This window comes from Hippopotamus amphibius, chromosome 12, assembly GCF_030028045.1.
Source record: "Hippopotamus amphibius kiboko isolate mHipAmp2 chromosome 12, mHipAmp2.hap2, whole genome shotgun sequence".
In the NCBI taxonomy this organism is placed as follows: domain Eukaryota; kingdom Metazoa; phylum Chordata; class Mammalia; order Artiodactyla; family Hippopotamidae; genus Hippopotamus; species Hippopotamus amphibius.
In genome coordinates, this window is record NC_080197.1 from 10,550,349 (window position 1) to 10,564,226 (window position 13,878).

At 44.4% G+C, this 13,878-nt stretch overlaps 1 protein-coding gene across 3 annotated transcripts in view; it reads left to right on the top strand.

Moving 5' to 3' along the window:
• Positions 1 to 4,493, top strand: part of ADNP (activity dependent neuroprotector homeobox) — a 30,917-nt gene extending 26,424 nt beyond the window's left edge. For all 3 annotated transcript variants that reach the window (XM_057701925.1, XM_057701926.1, XM_057701924.1), the window contains one exon: positions 315 to 4,493. In XM_057701925.1, the coding sequence (XP_057557908.1) occupies positions 315 to 3,422 (3,108 nt within the window). In that variant the 3' untranslated portion in view covers positions 3,423 to 4,493. The remainder of the gene's footprint in view (positions 1 to 314) is intronic.
• The last annotated feature ends 9,385 nt before the right edge of the window (positions 4,494 to 13,878 follow it).

Genomic DNA, 13,878 nt, shown 5'->3' on the forward strand with positions numbered 1-13,878 from the left:
CTCTAAAACCAATGAGCAAATGTGACTCTGGTCTTTTCTAAAAACACTGAGGAAGAACTTTGGAGTTTTTATTTACACTGCAATACCAAAACAAGTGTTTAGTTTAAAACAGCTTTCTCATTTGAGTTAATATTTTATACATTTACTTTGCCTTTTGCAAAAGGAAAAAATTATACTCAAATCAATGTGTTACACAGTTTCAGTTTTAAAAATAGCATTGTATCTCTTAAAGACTGTCTGGGGGAAAAAGATCTAAAACCTATTACTGCTTATCTGAAGTGACATTCTGATTCCAGTTTTTGTCTTTTCTTTAGGACTATCGGACAAAACCTTTCTGCTGCAGCGCTTGCCCATTTTCATCAAAATTTTTCTCTGCCTACAAAAGTCATTTCCGGAATGTCCATAGTGAAGACTTTGAAAATAGGATTCTCCTTAATTGCCCCTACTGTACCTTCAATGCAGACAAAAAGACTTTGGAAACACACATTAAAATATTTCATGCTCCAAACGCCAGCGCTCCAAGTAGCAGCCTCAGCACTTTCAAAGATAAAAGCAAAAGTGATGGCCTTAAACCTAAGCAGGCTGACAGTGTAGAGCAAGCTGTTTATTACTGTAAGAAGTGCACTTACCGAGATCCTCTTTATGAAATAGTTAGGAAGCACATTTACAGGGAACATTTTCAGCATGTGGCAGCACCTTACATAGCAAAGGCAGGAGAAAAATCACTCAATGGTGCAGTCCCCTTAGGCGCAAATGCCCGGGAAGAAAGTAGTATTCACTGCAAGCGATGCCTTTTCATGCCAAAGTCCTATGAAGCTTTGGTACAACATGTCATTGAAGACCACGAACGCATAGGCTATCAGGTCACTGCCATGATTGGACACACAAATGTGGTGGTTCCCCGATCCAAACCCTTGATGCTAATTGCTCCCAAACCTCAAGAGAAGAAGGGTATGGGCCTCCAATCAAGAATTGGTTCCCTCGCTTCTGGAAACGTCCGGTCTTTGCCATCACAGCAGATGGTGAATCGACTCTCAATACCAAAGCCTAACTTAAATTCTACAGGGGTCAACATGATGTCCAATGTTCACCTACAGCAGAACAACTATGGAGTCAAATCTGTAGGCCAGGGCTATGGCGTTGGTCAGTCAATGAGACTGGGTCTAGGTGGCAATGCACCAGTTTCCATCCCTCAGCAGTCTCAGTCTGTGAAGCAGTTACTTCCAAGTGGAAATGGAAGATCTTACGGACTTGGGTCAGAACAGAGGACCCAGGCACCGGCAAGATACTCGCTGCAGTCTCCAAATGCTTCGTCTCTCTCAACGGGCCAGTTAAAGTCTCCTTCCCTCTCCCAGTCACAGGCATCCAGAGTATTAGGTCAGTCCAGTTCCAAACCTACTGCAGCTGCCACTGGCCCTCCCCCACCCAATACTTCCTCAACTCAGAAGTGGAAAATATGTACGATCTGTAATGAGCTTTTTCCTGAAAATGTCTATAGTGTGCACTTCGAAAAAGAACATAAAGCTGAGAAAGTCCCAGCAGTAGCCAACTACATTATGAAAATACACAATTTTACTAGCAAATGCCTCTACTGTAATCGCTATTTGCCCACAGACACTCTGCTCAACCATATGTTAATTCATGGTCTGTCTTGTCCATATTGCCGTTCAACGTTCAATGATGTGGAAAAGATGGCGGCACACATGCGGATGGTTCACATTGACGAAGAGATGGGACCTAAAACAGATTCTACTCTGAGTTTTGATTTGACATTGCAGCAGGGTAGTCACACTAACATCCATCTCCTTGTAACCACGTACAACCTGAGGGATGCCCCTGCTGAATCTGTTGCTTACCATGCCCAAAATAACCCTCCAGTCCCTCCAAAGCCACAGCCAAAAGTTCAGGAGAAGGCAGATATCCCTGTTAAAAGTTCACCTCAAGCTGCAGTGCCCTATAAAAAAGATGTTGGAAAAACCCTTTGCCCTCTTTGTTTTTCAATCCTGAAAGGACCCATATCTGATGCACTTGCACATCACTTACGAGAGAGGCACCAAGTTATTCAGACGGTTCACCCAGTGGAGAAAAAGCTCACCTACAAATGCATCCACTGCCTTGGTGTGTATACCAGCAACATGACCGCCTCGACCATCACTCTGCATCTGGTTCACTGCAGGGGTGTTGGAAAGACCCAGAACGGCCAAGATAAGACAAATGCACCCTCTCGGCTTAACCAGTCACCAGGCCTGGCACCTGTGAAGCGCACTTACGAGCAAATGGAATTTCCCTTGCTGAAAAAGCGAAAGTTAGATGATGATAGCGATTCGCCCAGCTTCTTTGAAGAGAAGCCTGAGGAGCCTGTTGTATTAGCTTTAGACCCCAAGGGTCATGAAGATGATTCCTATGAGGCCAGGAAAAGCTTCCTAACAAAATATTTCAACAAACAACCCTATCCCACCAGGAGAGAAATTGAAAAGCTGGCGGCCAGTTTATGGTTGTGGAAGAGTGACATTGCTTCCCATTTTAGTAACAAGAGGAAGAAGTGTGTCCGAGACTGTGAAAAGTACAAGCCTGGTGTGTTACTGGGCTTCAACATGAAAGAATTAAACAAAGTTAAGCATGAGATGGATTTTGATGCCGAGTGGCTGTTTGAAAATCATGATGAGAAGGATTCTAGAGTCAACGCTAGTAAAACTGCCGACAAAAAGCTCAACCTTGGGAAGGAAGATGACAGTTCCTCAGACAGTTTTGAAAATTTAGAAGACGAATCCAATGGAAGTGATAGCCCTTTTGACCCTGTTTTTGAAGTTGAGCCTAAAATCCCTAATGATAACCCAGAGGAACACATACAGAAGGTAATTTCTGAGGATGCTTTAGAATCTGAGAAGCTAGACCAAAAAGAGGAGGATGGTTCAAAATATGAAACTATTCATTTGACTGAGGAACCAACCAAACTAATGCATGATGCCTCTGATAGTGAGGTGGAACAGGATGATGTTGTTGAGTGGAAAGATGGTGCTTCTCCGTCTGAGAGCGGCCCTGGTTCCCAACAGGTGTCAGACTTTGAGGACAACACATGTGAGATGAAAACAGGAACCTGGTCCGATGAGTCTTCCCAGAGTGAAGATGCAAGGAGCAGTAAGCCAGCTGCCCAAAAAAAGGCTACCATGCAAGGTGAGAGAGAGCAGTTGAAATGGAAGAATAGTTCCTATGGAAAAGTTGAAGGGTTTTGGTCCAAGGACCAGTCACAGTGGAAGAATGCAACTGAAAATGATGAGCGCTTATCCAACCCACAGATTGAGTGGCAGAATAGCACAATTGACAGTGAGGATGGGGAGCAATTTGACAACATGACTGATGGCGTAGCTGAGCCGATGCATGGCAGCTTGACCGGAGTTAAACTGAGCAGCCAGCAGGCTTAAGGGCCAGGTTCTCTGGCACTGGCGACAAATGCTGCAGCCTGGAACTCTGTTCTCCTTTCAGTATGACTGCAAAGCTATATTCTAACTGGTACTGCCTTTTGAGTGCTGGGTCATCAGGCTGTGGGGACATGTGGCCACTCCGATCCCAGTGGTTATTTCTAAGTCTATAACACACGATTGGCTGATCTTGCTTTAGAACGTGCTGTGACAGACACGGTAACTAAATGTGAAAAACCAATAAGCTGGTGGCTCATGAACGCACACGAGAAAAAGCAGAGGTTTATTTTATCTGCCTTCTCAACATTTTTCCCTCTGTGAAATGTGTGGTTGGATGTCCTTGAGAAGCATTCTCCTGATTCAGATGGTAGTGTAGGGCCAACATACAAGCTACCAGTCCAATGTGTATAGTAGACTTTGGGGAAATCAATTTTTTTTTCATGTATTCATTCTGAATAGTTGAAATGTATATTTGTACAGTCTTTTAGACCTATTCAAGTGATGCTTATGATATTGTTATTGTGTACCCATCATAGATTTGTTTCTTTTTTTTAGTGTTGCCCTTGCTGTGTTAATAAGCGCTGTATCTAGTTGACCTAGCAAAATCCTGAAACTACGCTAGTGTGGACCTCGGGACAGACTTAGTTTTTGCACATAACCTTGTACAATCTCGCAACAGAGGCCAGCCACATAAGATATATATCTGGACTCTCTTGTATTATAGAATTTTTCTTGTTCTGAATATCCTTGACATTACAGCTGACAAAAAACTGGTATTTCAGATGTTTTCTGAAATCTTTTAAGCTAAAATCACATGCAAGAATTGACTTTGCAGCTACTAATTTTGACACCTTTTAGATCTGTATGAAAGTGTGTTGTGTTGAAGCAGCAAATCAATGAGTGCTGCCTTTTGGATATTTAGTTTTATCTTTAGTTCAACACCACCCTGGTGTATTCATTTATACCATCTAATATATGACACACTGTTGTAGTATGTATAATTTTGTGATCTTTATTTCCCTTTGTATTCATTTTAAGCATCTAAATAAATTGCTGTATTGTGCTTAATGTAAATATTTGCTTTATTACACGTTATAGTCCTGTGTGTCCGTCACGTGTTATGCTGGTTGATGCCATGGCTCTTTCTTCAGAGATGGAGGCACAGCCACTGAGGAGACGTGGAAGACCAAGGTTTGCCATTGGCGTAAAGAATGCTTTCTCTCAAGGCACCTGTTGCAAATTCTTTGGTTTGGTTTGGTTCTTGTCTTTTTCCTTTTTAACTGCTAAAATAAACATCCTTGAGTTTTTTCAGTTCCCGTTTGGTTAAGGAGCAGAGCCTGCTTATATATGTAAATGTCTCTATGATAAAAGGATGTAAACATAAGATAGCATCAGTTTGCAAGCAGAATCTTAATGCCCTGGTGTTCTTTTGTCTAAATGAAGTAAATGTTAGTTTTCACTTTATAATGGGAACAATTGTACTAAACAGGCAACTACTCCCTGCTTTTGTTATAACTCTCGACCATCTTGCTATTAAGAAAAAGGCTTTGGAGATCACACATTTGGAGGGCTGTTGGGATGCAAGGAGCTGGTATGGTGTGTTGACTATGCATAGGTCCCCAAGAGCAACCCCGTACTACAGAACAGAAAGTTACAAGGAGGCAGAATTAGGCCAGTGTTTTTGGCAGTTATAATGGGGTGGATGCTGCAGTCCATGCAGAGGCTGGTAAGTCACCTCTCAGGGACACGGGCCTGAAGAGCTTTCATGTGGCTGGTTTCCATGATTGCTAAGACCCTTCCCAGAAGGCTCATCTTGTAAATGCTTTTGTTCCCCAGGAATAAGTGTTTGACCAACCTTCCCCTAGAATGTAAAGTTGTGCCTCTCAAAAACAATACAGGAGAAAGCACAAGAATGGACTAGAACCTTTAGGGTGTTTGGGGTTGGCATGGAGCTATTTTATATTTTAAACCCGTTACACAGATTATAAATTCTGTGGATAGCAGCTAACATTTAGGACAGGATGTCCGCAAATTAAGATGCTACAGATTACCAGATCAGAAAAACCGGCATTGAGAAGGTCTTTCTCTTGAGGATAGTAATGCCAGTTGCATTCAAGCCACCTCACATTTGTTTTGAAATTGCTCTGCCTAATTAACAGGTAGGAAGAATTTAGCCTGGGCTTGAGTCCTACTTGGAGTACTAGTGAGACTTGTGCAAAATAGTGGGGCAGGGTGGGGGTGGGGGCATTCCAGGTTGGACGTTTGAACAAAGATCAGTATACTTCCTTGCTAAGGTGGTGTGAGTGGGCCTTGTTGGCATACAGAAAAGAGTTTAGCCACCTAAGAACTGGAAATGAAGATTTCCAAGTAGAAATGTTGCAGAAACCCTGAAAGTATCTCAATAAAAGCCATTTTAAAAAAGAATGTTGTTGCTACTGTTTGCTTTTGGAATAATCTGGAAATAAAAACTGGCGCTCTGCCATCTAATTAGATAAGGTGTGTAACTGTAGACTGAATAATCCTGTAGATTCTCTTTTGGGTGAGGAAAAACAAAATTGCTGAGAACTTTCTGCCCTTCAAATTTCCTGTGGCCATGAGTTCCAGACTCAGACTGAGTAGCACTATGGTTTCTCTCCCTTTTCAGCACATTGAAGTATTTTCTTGTCCCATCTTTGGTTCCCTGTCATTGAGCAGTACAGCATCTTCAGCAAATGGCCCTTTTGTCCCCTCTTAAATTCCAAGTAGAAAGGATCTGCCCCCTTTCTCCCCTGTGGCTGTTTGTTTAGTCCAAATGCCTACCCACTTGTAAAGACACACGCTACTTCAGAAGGGGACAAAATAAGTGCCAGATTTGAAAATGATCTATCAAAGACCTGGGGAATGCCTCACCTGAAACACCTCTAGAAGCCATTCAACTTGCTTTTGCCAAGTGAGTGCTGCTATATGGAGAGGTGGTTCCCTACTTTGTGGACTACCAGCACCTAAACCTTGAGGTGGGGCTCCCAGACCATCTAGGTGATTCTATGCCACTTGAGCACCACTTAGCTTGAGTGATGGAAAAATGTACTGTTTTTACCAACGAGATTAGGTAGAGCATACTGAATCTGGATTCCACAGAGCAGCAGGTCAGCCTTCTTCCCCTCCCTTAGGCAATGATCTTTTCAACCCATTGTGAGCCTTACTTCTAACCCACCCTGTAGCTCACTGGCCTGGCACCAGTTGCAGGCATGTTTCACCAAAGTGTAGAAACATTTCAGACTCCTAAACCCCTAGAGCAGAGGCTCCTCTCATCATTCTGAAATGCATTCCAACATACCAGTTATTAATTGGCCACCATGACGTGGTCTAGAAAAAGATTCAACCGAGATACACAGGCAAGTTAGAAAATAAAAAGGTGTTTTCTACCAACTACTACTAGAAGGTTGGCTCAAAAATGGATGCAAACTTGCCTCAAAGGAGGATCACCATTTGGTAATTATTTGCATCCTGCTACTTCCCATCAATTTACTCCACTTTAAATAATTAACATTCACTATAACTTGAATCCTAGTGGAATTAGAACTTAGTGGAGTTGTGTTTAAAAATTTGCATACAAGGCAAAAACTGCGTATGTCCTGAAAATCTCAAGTCATGATTTCAAAGTGCTCCAGCTAAGAGGACACAGGAGGGAAGGCCCCTAGTCATTTCCAAGACATGCTCTGCGCTACATAAATGAGTTGTTATGGTGTGGGTTTTTTTCAGTGTAAGTACAATGCTTGTGCTTCTGTGATGCAAACCAACCCCCACCCCCACACCAGCAGTACGCCTTAGAAAAGTGTAAGTCCATTTAAACCTAAACTGGTTTTTGCAATAAAAATCTTGCTGTACATTTATTAATGTCTTATTACCAAGTGAAGCAAAAATGGATATATCCTAATAAGCAAATTGTTCACCTTCTGGAGACTGATAAAGCTAGAGGCTAGAAATGAAAGGGCTTTTCCAATGCACTTGAAGTTAAGTGCCCTACTGGCTGCCATCTAGACTGGAGCAGAATATGACAGCTGTGTACCTGATGCAGCCATCTGGGAATCTAAAAATTAAAAGTAAAGACCCTGCCTTGTGAACCGCTGGCGGGAAAATCGCTGCGCGACTCGCCGGTGGCCGCATCTGCTGGCACAGCTCTTCCGGGCTTCCCCAGGCAGAGGACTCAGAGAGAGGCTTCAACACAGAGTCCTCCAAGGAGGGGAACTCCAGACCAGGGGGGAGATTGATTACACCTTTCCTAGGAGTTCGACACTTCATAAAAATGTCTGGAGCTCACAAAACATCCTGAGTACATATTTACTCAACAATTACTTACCAAACATCACGGAAGCATTCCTGGGACTAGTAGGGCACTAGATCCTCAAAACAGTCGTGACCCAATTTCCTAACACCTCCCCCCACCCCACCCCGAAAAAGAAGTCCTGTAAAGGGAGTATTAGTACTAGGTTTCAGGTTTCAAGACATGAAGTTTCAGAAAAGCCAACTTGTCCCAAGATTCCAGGGGGCAGAGGGGAGATGCTGACTTGGACCCAGGGTATCTGAGTCCATAACCCTAGAATACCCAGCCACACCATCCAGCCTTGATCTTTGCTGAAGACTACCCTCTTAAGAAAGGCTTTCCCTGCTATGAATGCAAAGACATGTGAGCCCCGGTTTCTAAACCAACACATCATACTTTCCCTGGCATAGCGTTTCCCAAACTACACTCGTTCACACTGCCATCTTCGTCATTTTTGCCACATCTGCCTAACAGCTGCTTTATATACTTAGTATATTTCAACTCCCCTTCTTAAAAGGGAAAACTGTATCTCTACAAAAAGGACAACGGCATAATTTGCCATTAATGAAGGTGTCCCTAAAAATACATACAAAACGTTAGACTAAAAATGTGCCACCTGTCTCTGCTTGCTGAGGACTGTGAGCCTGAGACTTGCTCTGTTTTTAAAAAAGAAAATCAGAGGGGTCCAGGGCACACTAGCACCAAGATGAGACTTTTTCTTCGGCCCAGACGAGACTGGAAGGAGTTAATGTTTCTCCATGGGCTCGTGTTACCTGATGTATGCCTGGTGGCACCAAACCATCTGTGAGGAGATGGCTCTGGTTCAGAGTGCTTCCCAGGGAAGTCTCTGCCCATCAGTGATTACCCAACTCTTCTTACCTGTCTTTAGACTGCTTTTTATGAAATAGGACTCTCATTGGCAGTAACGGGAACCCCAACTCGGATTGGGCTTAATAAAGGGAACACACAGGTAACAGCTGTGGCTGAGGAGGGCAGGCTGCTTAGTGATGTCAGCAGGGTGTCAGGTCCTCCGTGCTTCCATCCTGCCACCCACACGGTCACCTTCCTCCTAAGCAGGCACCATGGTGTTTATATTGCTTCCCATTCACCTGCCCTGAGAGAGGGTTTCCCCTCCCTCACTACTGAGCGAGAGTCCTGAACTTGGAGCCAATTGGACCATTCTGGAACCAGTTTCTGCAACTTGTAGGCTTAGACCAGAGCTACCTCGGTGAGTCACTGTGAGCTAGGATTACCTGATGGGCTTAGATTAGGCAGTACCCATCTCAGGAGCTGGGGTGGACTCAATTCAACCCAAACCAGAAACCAACTCAAACCCAATTCTACCCACTGCATTCAGGAGGGTGTGAGACAGATATTGAGGCCTCCACATTCTTCAAAGGAAACCTCTTGAAAAATCTCTTAACTGCTATTCTTCAAAAGCATGCATTCCCAGACCCATCCGCATCTTGAAATCACTTGGGGATTTTTAACACCTGTAGAGACGCTGAGGCCCCTCCCCCAGAGAGTCTGACGCAATTGGGCTGGGCTGCGGCCCAGCTGACTCCAATGAGCAGGTAAACCTGAGAACCCCTTCTAAAGACACAAGTGCACTAGGCTACAGCATGAGCCGTCCCCTGATTCATGTATTTCCTACAAGTGGTCTCCTGTTCAAGACCATATATTCTATTTCTCTCCATTCGACAAACACACTCATGCCGGACAGCCTAACAAACCCCACCTCTACACCCAGAGATGCAACTTGTGTGTAGAAAGCAATATTACGTGTGAAAGCTAATGCCCTGATGTCTCCGCTTGTCCCCAGGAGCAATGAGGAGACAGCGGGCCTACATGGGTCCCCCGTACTCCTGGCGGGGTCACCGCAGCAACCACTCCCAGCCCCATCACCGACAGAAGAAAAGCACAAACCTCGCTGTCCGGGGCACTCCTCCAGGCCTCCTCCCTCTCCTGCCCCTCGGGCGTGGCTTCCCCAGAAGAGCCTTGCTGATGAAATGCTGAATGTTACCTTTATAAGGGAGCTGCTCCCTGGAAGACCCAATGAGAAAGTCCTTCCGGTTGAGGGGTCGACCTCCAGCAGTCAGGCTTGGCTGGCCTGGTTCTTTGAGGGAATCATGTGATTATCCTGACCAAGTACACCTGCCCACTGCAGTCTCTGTACCCCCCTCCTCAAACTCAGCATCCCGGGCAACCAGCAAAGCGCACTGGGCAGAAGTCCCAGTAAAGAAGGCAGAAGCAAGCCTCAGGCCACTGCCCCTCCTCAGCTTCTTGCAAGCCTAAAATGCATCCCCATGGTGCTTTGATAAGAATTTTGATGCTTTTAAATCTACAGCTAGCACACTGGCCTCACAGAGGGAATTCTGTGACAGCTGCTCGGAGTCAGAATTGCTTTGAATTCTTTCAAACCCAAAGATGGTTGTGCTTTTGACCATAAGGCAAACCAGGATTTTACTTTAAGATGGGAAGGAAATGACTTGATGCCTCCAGGTGCCTAGGTCAACAGGTCATCTCAAGACAATTGGTAATCCTGGAAACAGACCCCCCTTTGGGGGTGTCTGCCTAGCTTCTAACCTCTTCTCTGAGAACTCCCCTTTCCACCCCAAGAAGGAGAGCTTTTATCATGAATGAGGTTGGATTTTGTCAAGTGCTTTTTTCTTCCTCTATTGGGTTTTTTTACTTTTATTAATCCAAGTGTGTTGCATTGATTGATTTCAAGGTGTTAAACCAACCTTGCATTCCTAGGAGAGAGCCCGCTTGGTCATGGTGTGTAAGCCTTTTTACATGCTTCTGGATTCAGTCTGCTAATATTTTGTTGAGGACTTCTGCAAATGCAAATACCTGTGGGGCCAGGCATGTAAAGACATCAGTGAGATAATTTAGATACAAGAGAAACCTGGAGAGCACGGCCCTTCTAAAGGGACTCAGCTTTAGCTCACTGTCTTGCAAGAATATGAACCCAGTATTGCCATATTTTAGTTTTTGAAGAGAAGCTGGAAATCCAGTTCTTAATGTGAACTGTCCTGATTTTTAATTGCTGGCAACTGATCTTACTTGAATTTTTTGAATAGGGAAACACCAAAATATCAAAAGGTATAAAATAAAATGAAAAGTCCACTTCTCACCCCAAACAGAAATTCACCATTCTCAAATATCTGTTTATCCTCACAGAGAACTTTAATGCTTTTCTTTCTTACACAGATGGTAGCATATCATGTACCTTTTCCTCCACTTTGGCTTTGATGATACCTCCATACCACATCATAAAGAACTCCTAATCCATTTTTACATCTTCATAGGATTCCATCCATCCATGCATGTATGTACTGTAACTGAACCAATCTCTAATTGATGGATGCAGGTTTCTTCCAATCTTTTACTAGTTCAATGCACAGTGAATAAAATTTTGCATTTATCATTTCCCTTGTGTGCGTATTTTGGGAGGCTAAATCCCTAGGGGTGGAATTGGGCCCTAGGAGTCGAAGTGTATACACATTTCTAATTTTGCTAGGTACTGCCCATGGACCACCATGAGAATCGTGTCCCAACACCAATGTATGAGAATGCATGTTTCTTCAAAATTTTACCAAGTGTCATCAAAAACATTTTATTTTTGCTAGCATGATAAGTGAAAACTGAGTAATTTCAGTATTCTTTCATACTTACAGATTGAGGTTGAATATCTTTTCATATCTTTAAAACACCTTTTTGAATTTTCTGTGAAATACCTATTCATATCTTTTCTCACTTTTCTGCAGGTTTTTCCTCTTATTTGTAGGAGATGTTTATATGTTAGGGAGATAATCCCTTTGTAATACAAGCTGCAAATATATTTTCCCAGTTTATCATTTGTCTTTTTGGTCACTTGTCTTTTGAATTTGTTTAGGATTTTGTTGTTTTGTTTGGGGATTTTTTCTTTTTTGGTTGAATTTTTCTGTTTGTTTTTGCCATGCAGAGGATTTAAAACTTTTAAATATAATCAATTTTTTCTATCTTTTATGGCGTCTGGATTTTTTATGATTGTCCAATGTTCCTGCCTCCTTATTCTATAAATTCATTTTACACATTTAACTCCTCCTTAATCCATTTGGAATTTTGGAACCGTTCCTGGTGTACAGAGTGAGGTATGGAACTCAATTTTTTCCAGATGGTTACCCAGTTGTCTCAACATGAAAACAATTTTAAAACAGTTCAGGGCAAACCACACAGTTCTGCCAACCTGTGGGCCACCGTCTTGAAAGCTCTTGCTTTGAACAGACATGAAGTTCACATCCACGGAAAAAGTGGGAATGATCGACCAAAGGGCCTCGCTCTTACGAAGACTTGCAATAGCCTATGTACGGGCGCCCCTGTCCAAAAACAGCCACCAATGAAAGAAAAAGAAAAAGATCACCCTTTCCTAGGCTGCAAACTGACCCTTGCCATGGGCTTAGGGTTTGACCCTCTCCAGCCAGCATCAAGGCTTTCGTTGACTTGCTAGGACACACATCCAACACTTGCTCTAAAGGGGACACCCATCAGGTCACCTGGCACCAGGACAGATCACCAGCAGCTCAGAGGACTGAGGTCAGGAATTCCTGGCAGACTCTGTGTGCTGGCTTTCCCTCCCCCTAAGTGCCTCCAAGTGTCCCTAAAAGTTCATTGTTTGGCACTGCAACTCCAGGAAACTTGGAAAGGCCAATTCTAGCTCATTAGTCACCTTTTCCCCATAGATGTTGTCATGCAACCTCACCCCTCCTTGCTGCCTTGGGGGGGGGTGTCCCCAAAAGAGTCCCAGGACAGCAAAACCAGAGAGTGCGAGTTGGACTCTGGCAGCTCTCACTCTCCTGTGACTCTCTCTTAATCTGAAACGTAAGGCAGTTCCTAATCCCCTCACTGCTGAGGCTCTTGGATGCCATGAGCCAACTGAGAAACACAGGACAGTCTGCCCTTCCCCCATCCAGCCTGGTCCCCATCACCAGATCCTGACACAAGTCATCTCATTTCCTTCTCATTACACCCCAACAGGCAGGTGCCATTATTCTCTGTATCTTACTGTGGAGGAGGCTGGGCTCAGAGAGGGTAAGCAACTAGCCCATGGTCACACAGCTGAGATGTGCAGGAGATGGTGGTGCCACCCAGGCAGGCTGACCTCAGAGCCTGTAAGCTCTTAGCCACGGTCCTGTAGGGCTCTCTTTTAGGACACTTCAGTTACTGTGGTTTAATCACGTGACATTCCTATTCACCTCTCCAGGGCCCTTGGTTCAGCCTCTGGAAGAAGAAAGAAGCCTGGGCATCTCTAGCTATCAACATACACCCAGTTTTCCAAAAATTGATGTCCTCACCACATGTCTGAAAAAGGAACTTTCCATCAAATCTCCGCGCTCCCTGAGCAGACTGGGGCACGGGGAGGATCTAAGCTTCCTTCATTAAAAACAGTCCCAATCAGTACAACACAGTGATGACAGTGAACGGTCAGCAGCCCCAGGGACGCCGCCCACAGGCTCAGTGTGGGCTGGGGGCAGGCACGAAGTCTAGTGCACACACGCCACTCCGCCTCCAGTTCCAAGGTACAGAAGCTGGCGACACCGGCACCGTCTGCGCTGTGAGATGTCAGGGTGGTGTCAGCTCAGGTGGGGTGGGCACTGGCTGCAAAGGAACACGAGGGGGCTTCTGGGTGCTGGCGATGCTTGTGTCTAGATTAGAGGGAGGGTTAAGCAGATGTGTTCAGCCTGTGAAAATTCAGTGACCCCGTACACTTAGGTGCGCCTTTCCGTCTGCAAATTATACTTCGATAATTTAAAATAACATCTTGACATGCTTAAAAAATATGTTTACAACAATTATCTCCACAGAAAAACGCTGGCTGTACTTGAAACAAAGGGTTCACGTCTATCCTCTAGTTCAAAAAATTGTCCTAAAATTGGCAAGACTAGACTTTTTTCTTTGCTTTGCTACCACTATCTCGCCTGATTCATGATGTCAGATTTCCTTGAAATTCGAATGCTGGTCTGCAGTACAGGGGGGCGTGTGCGCGCGCGCGCGCGTGTGTGTGTGTGTGTGTGTGTGTGTGTGTGTGTGCGCGCGCGCGCGCGCGTGTGTGTGTGTGTGTGTGTGTGTGTGTGTGTGTGTTTTCATTCGTTCTTTCTTGGCTCTGGGAGGGAT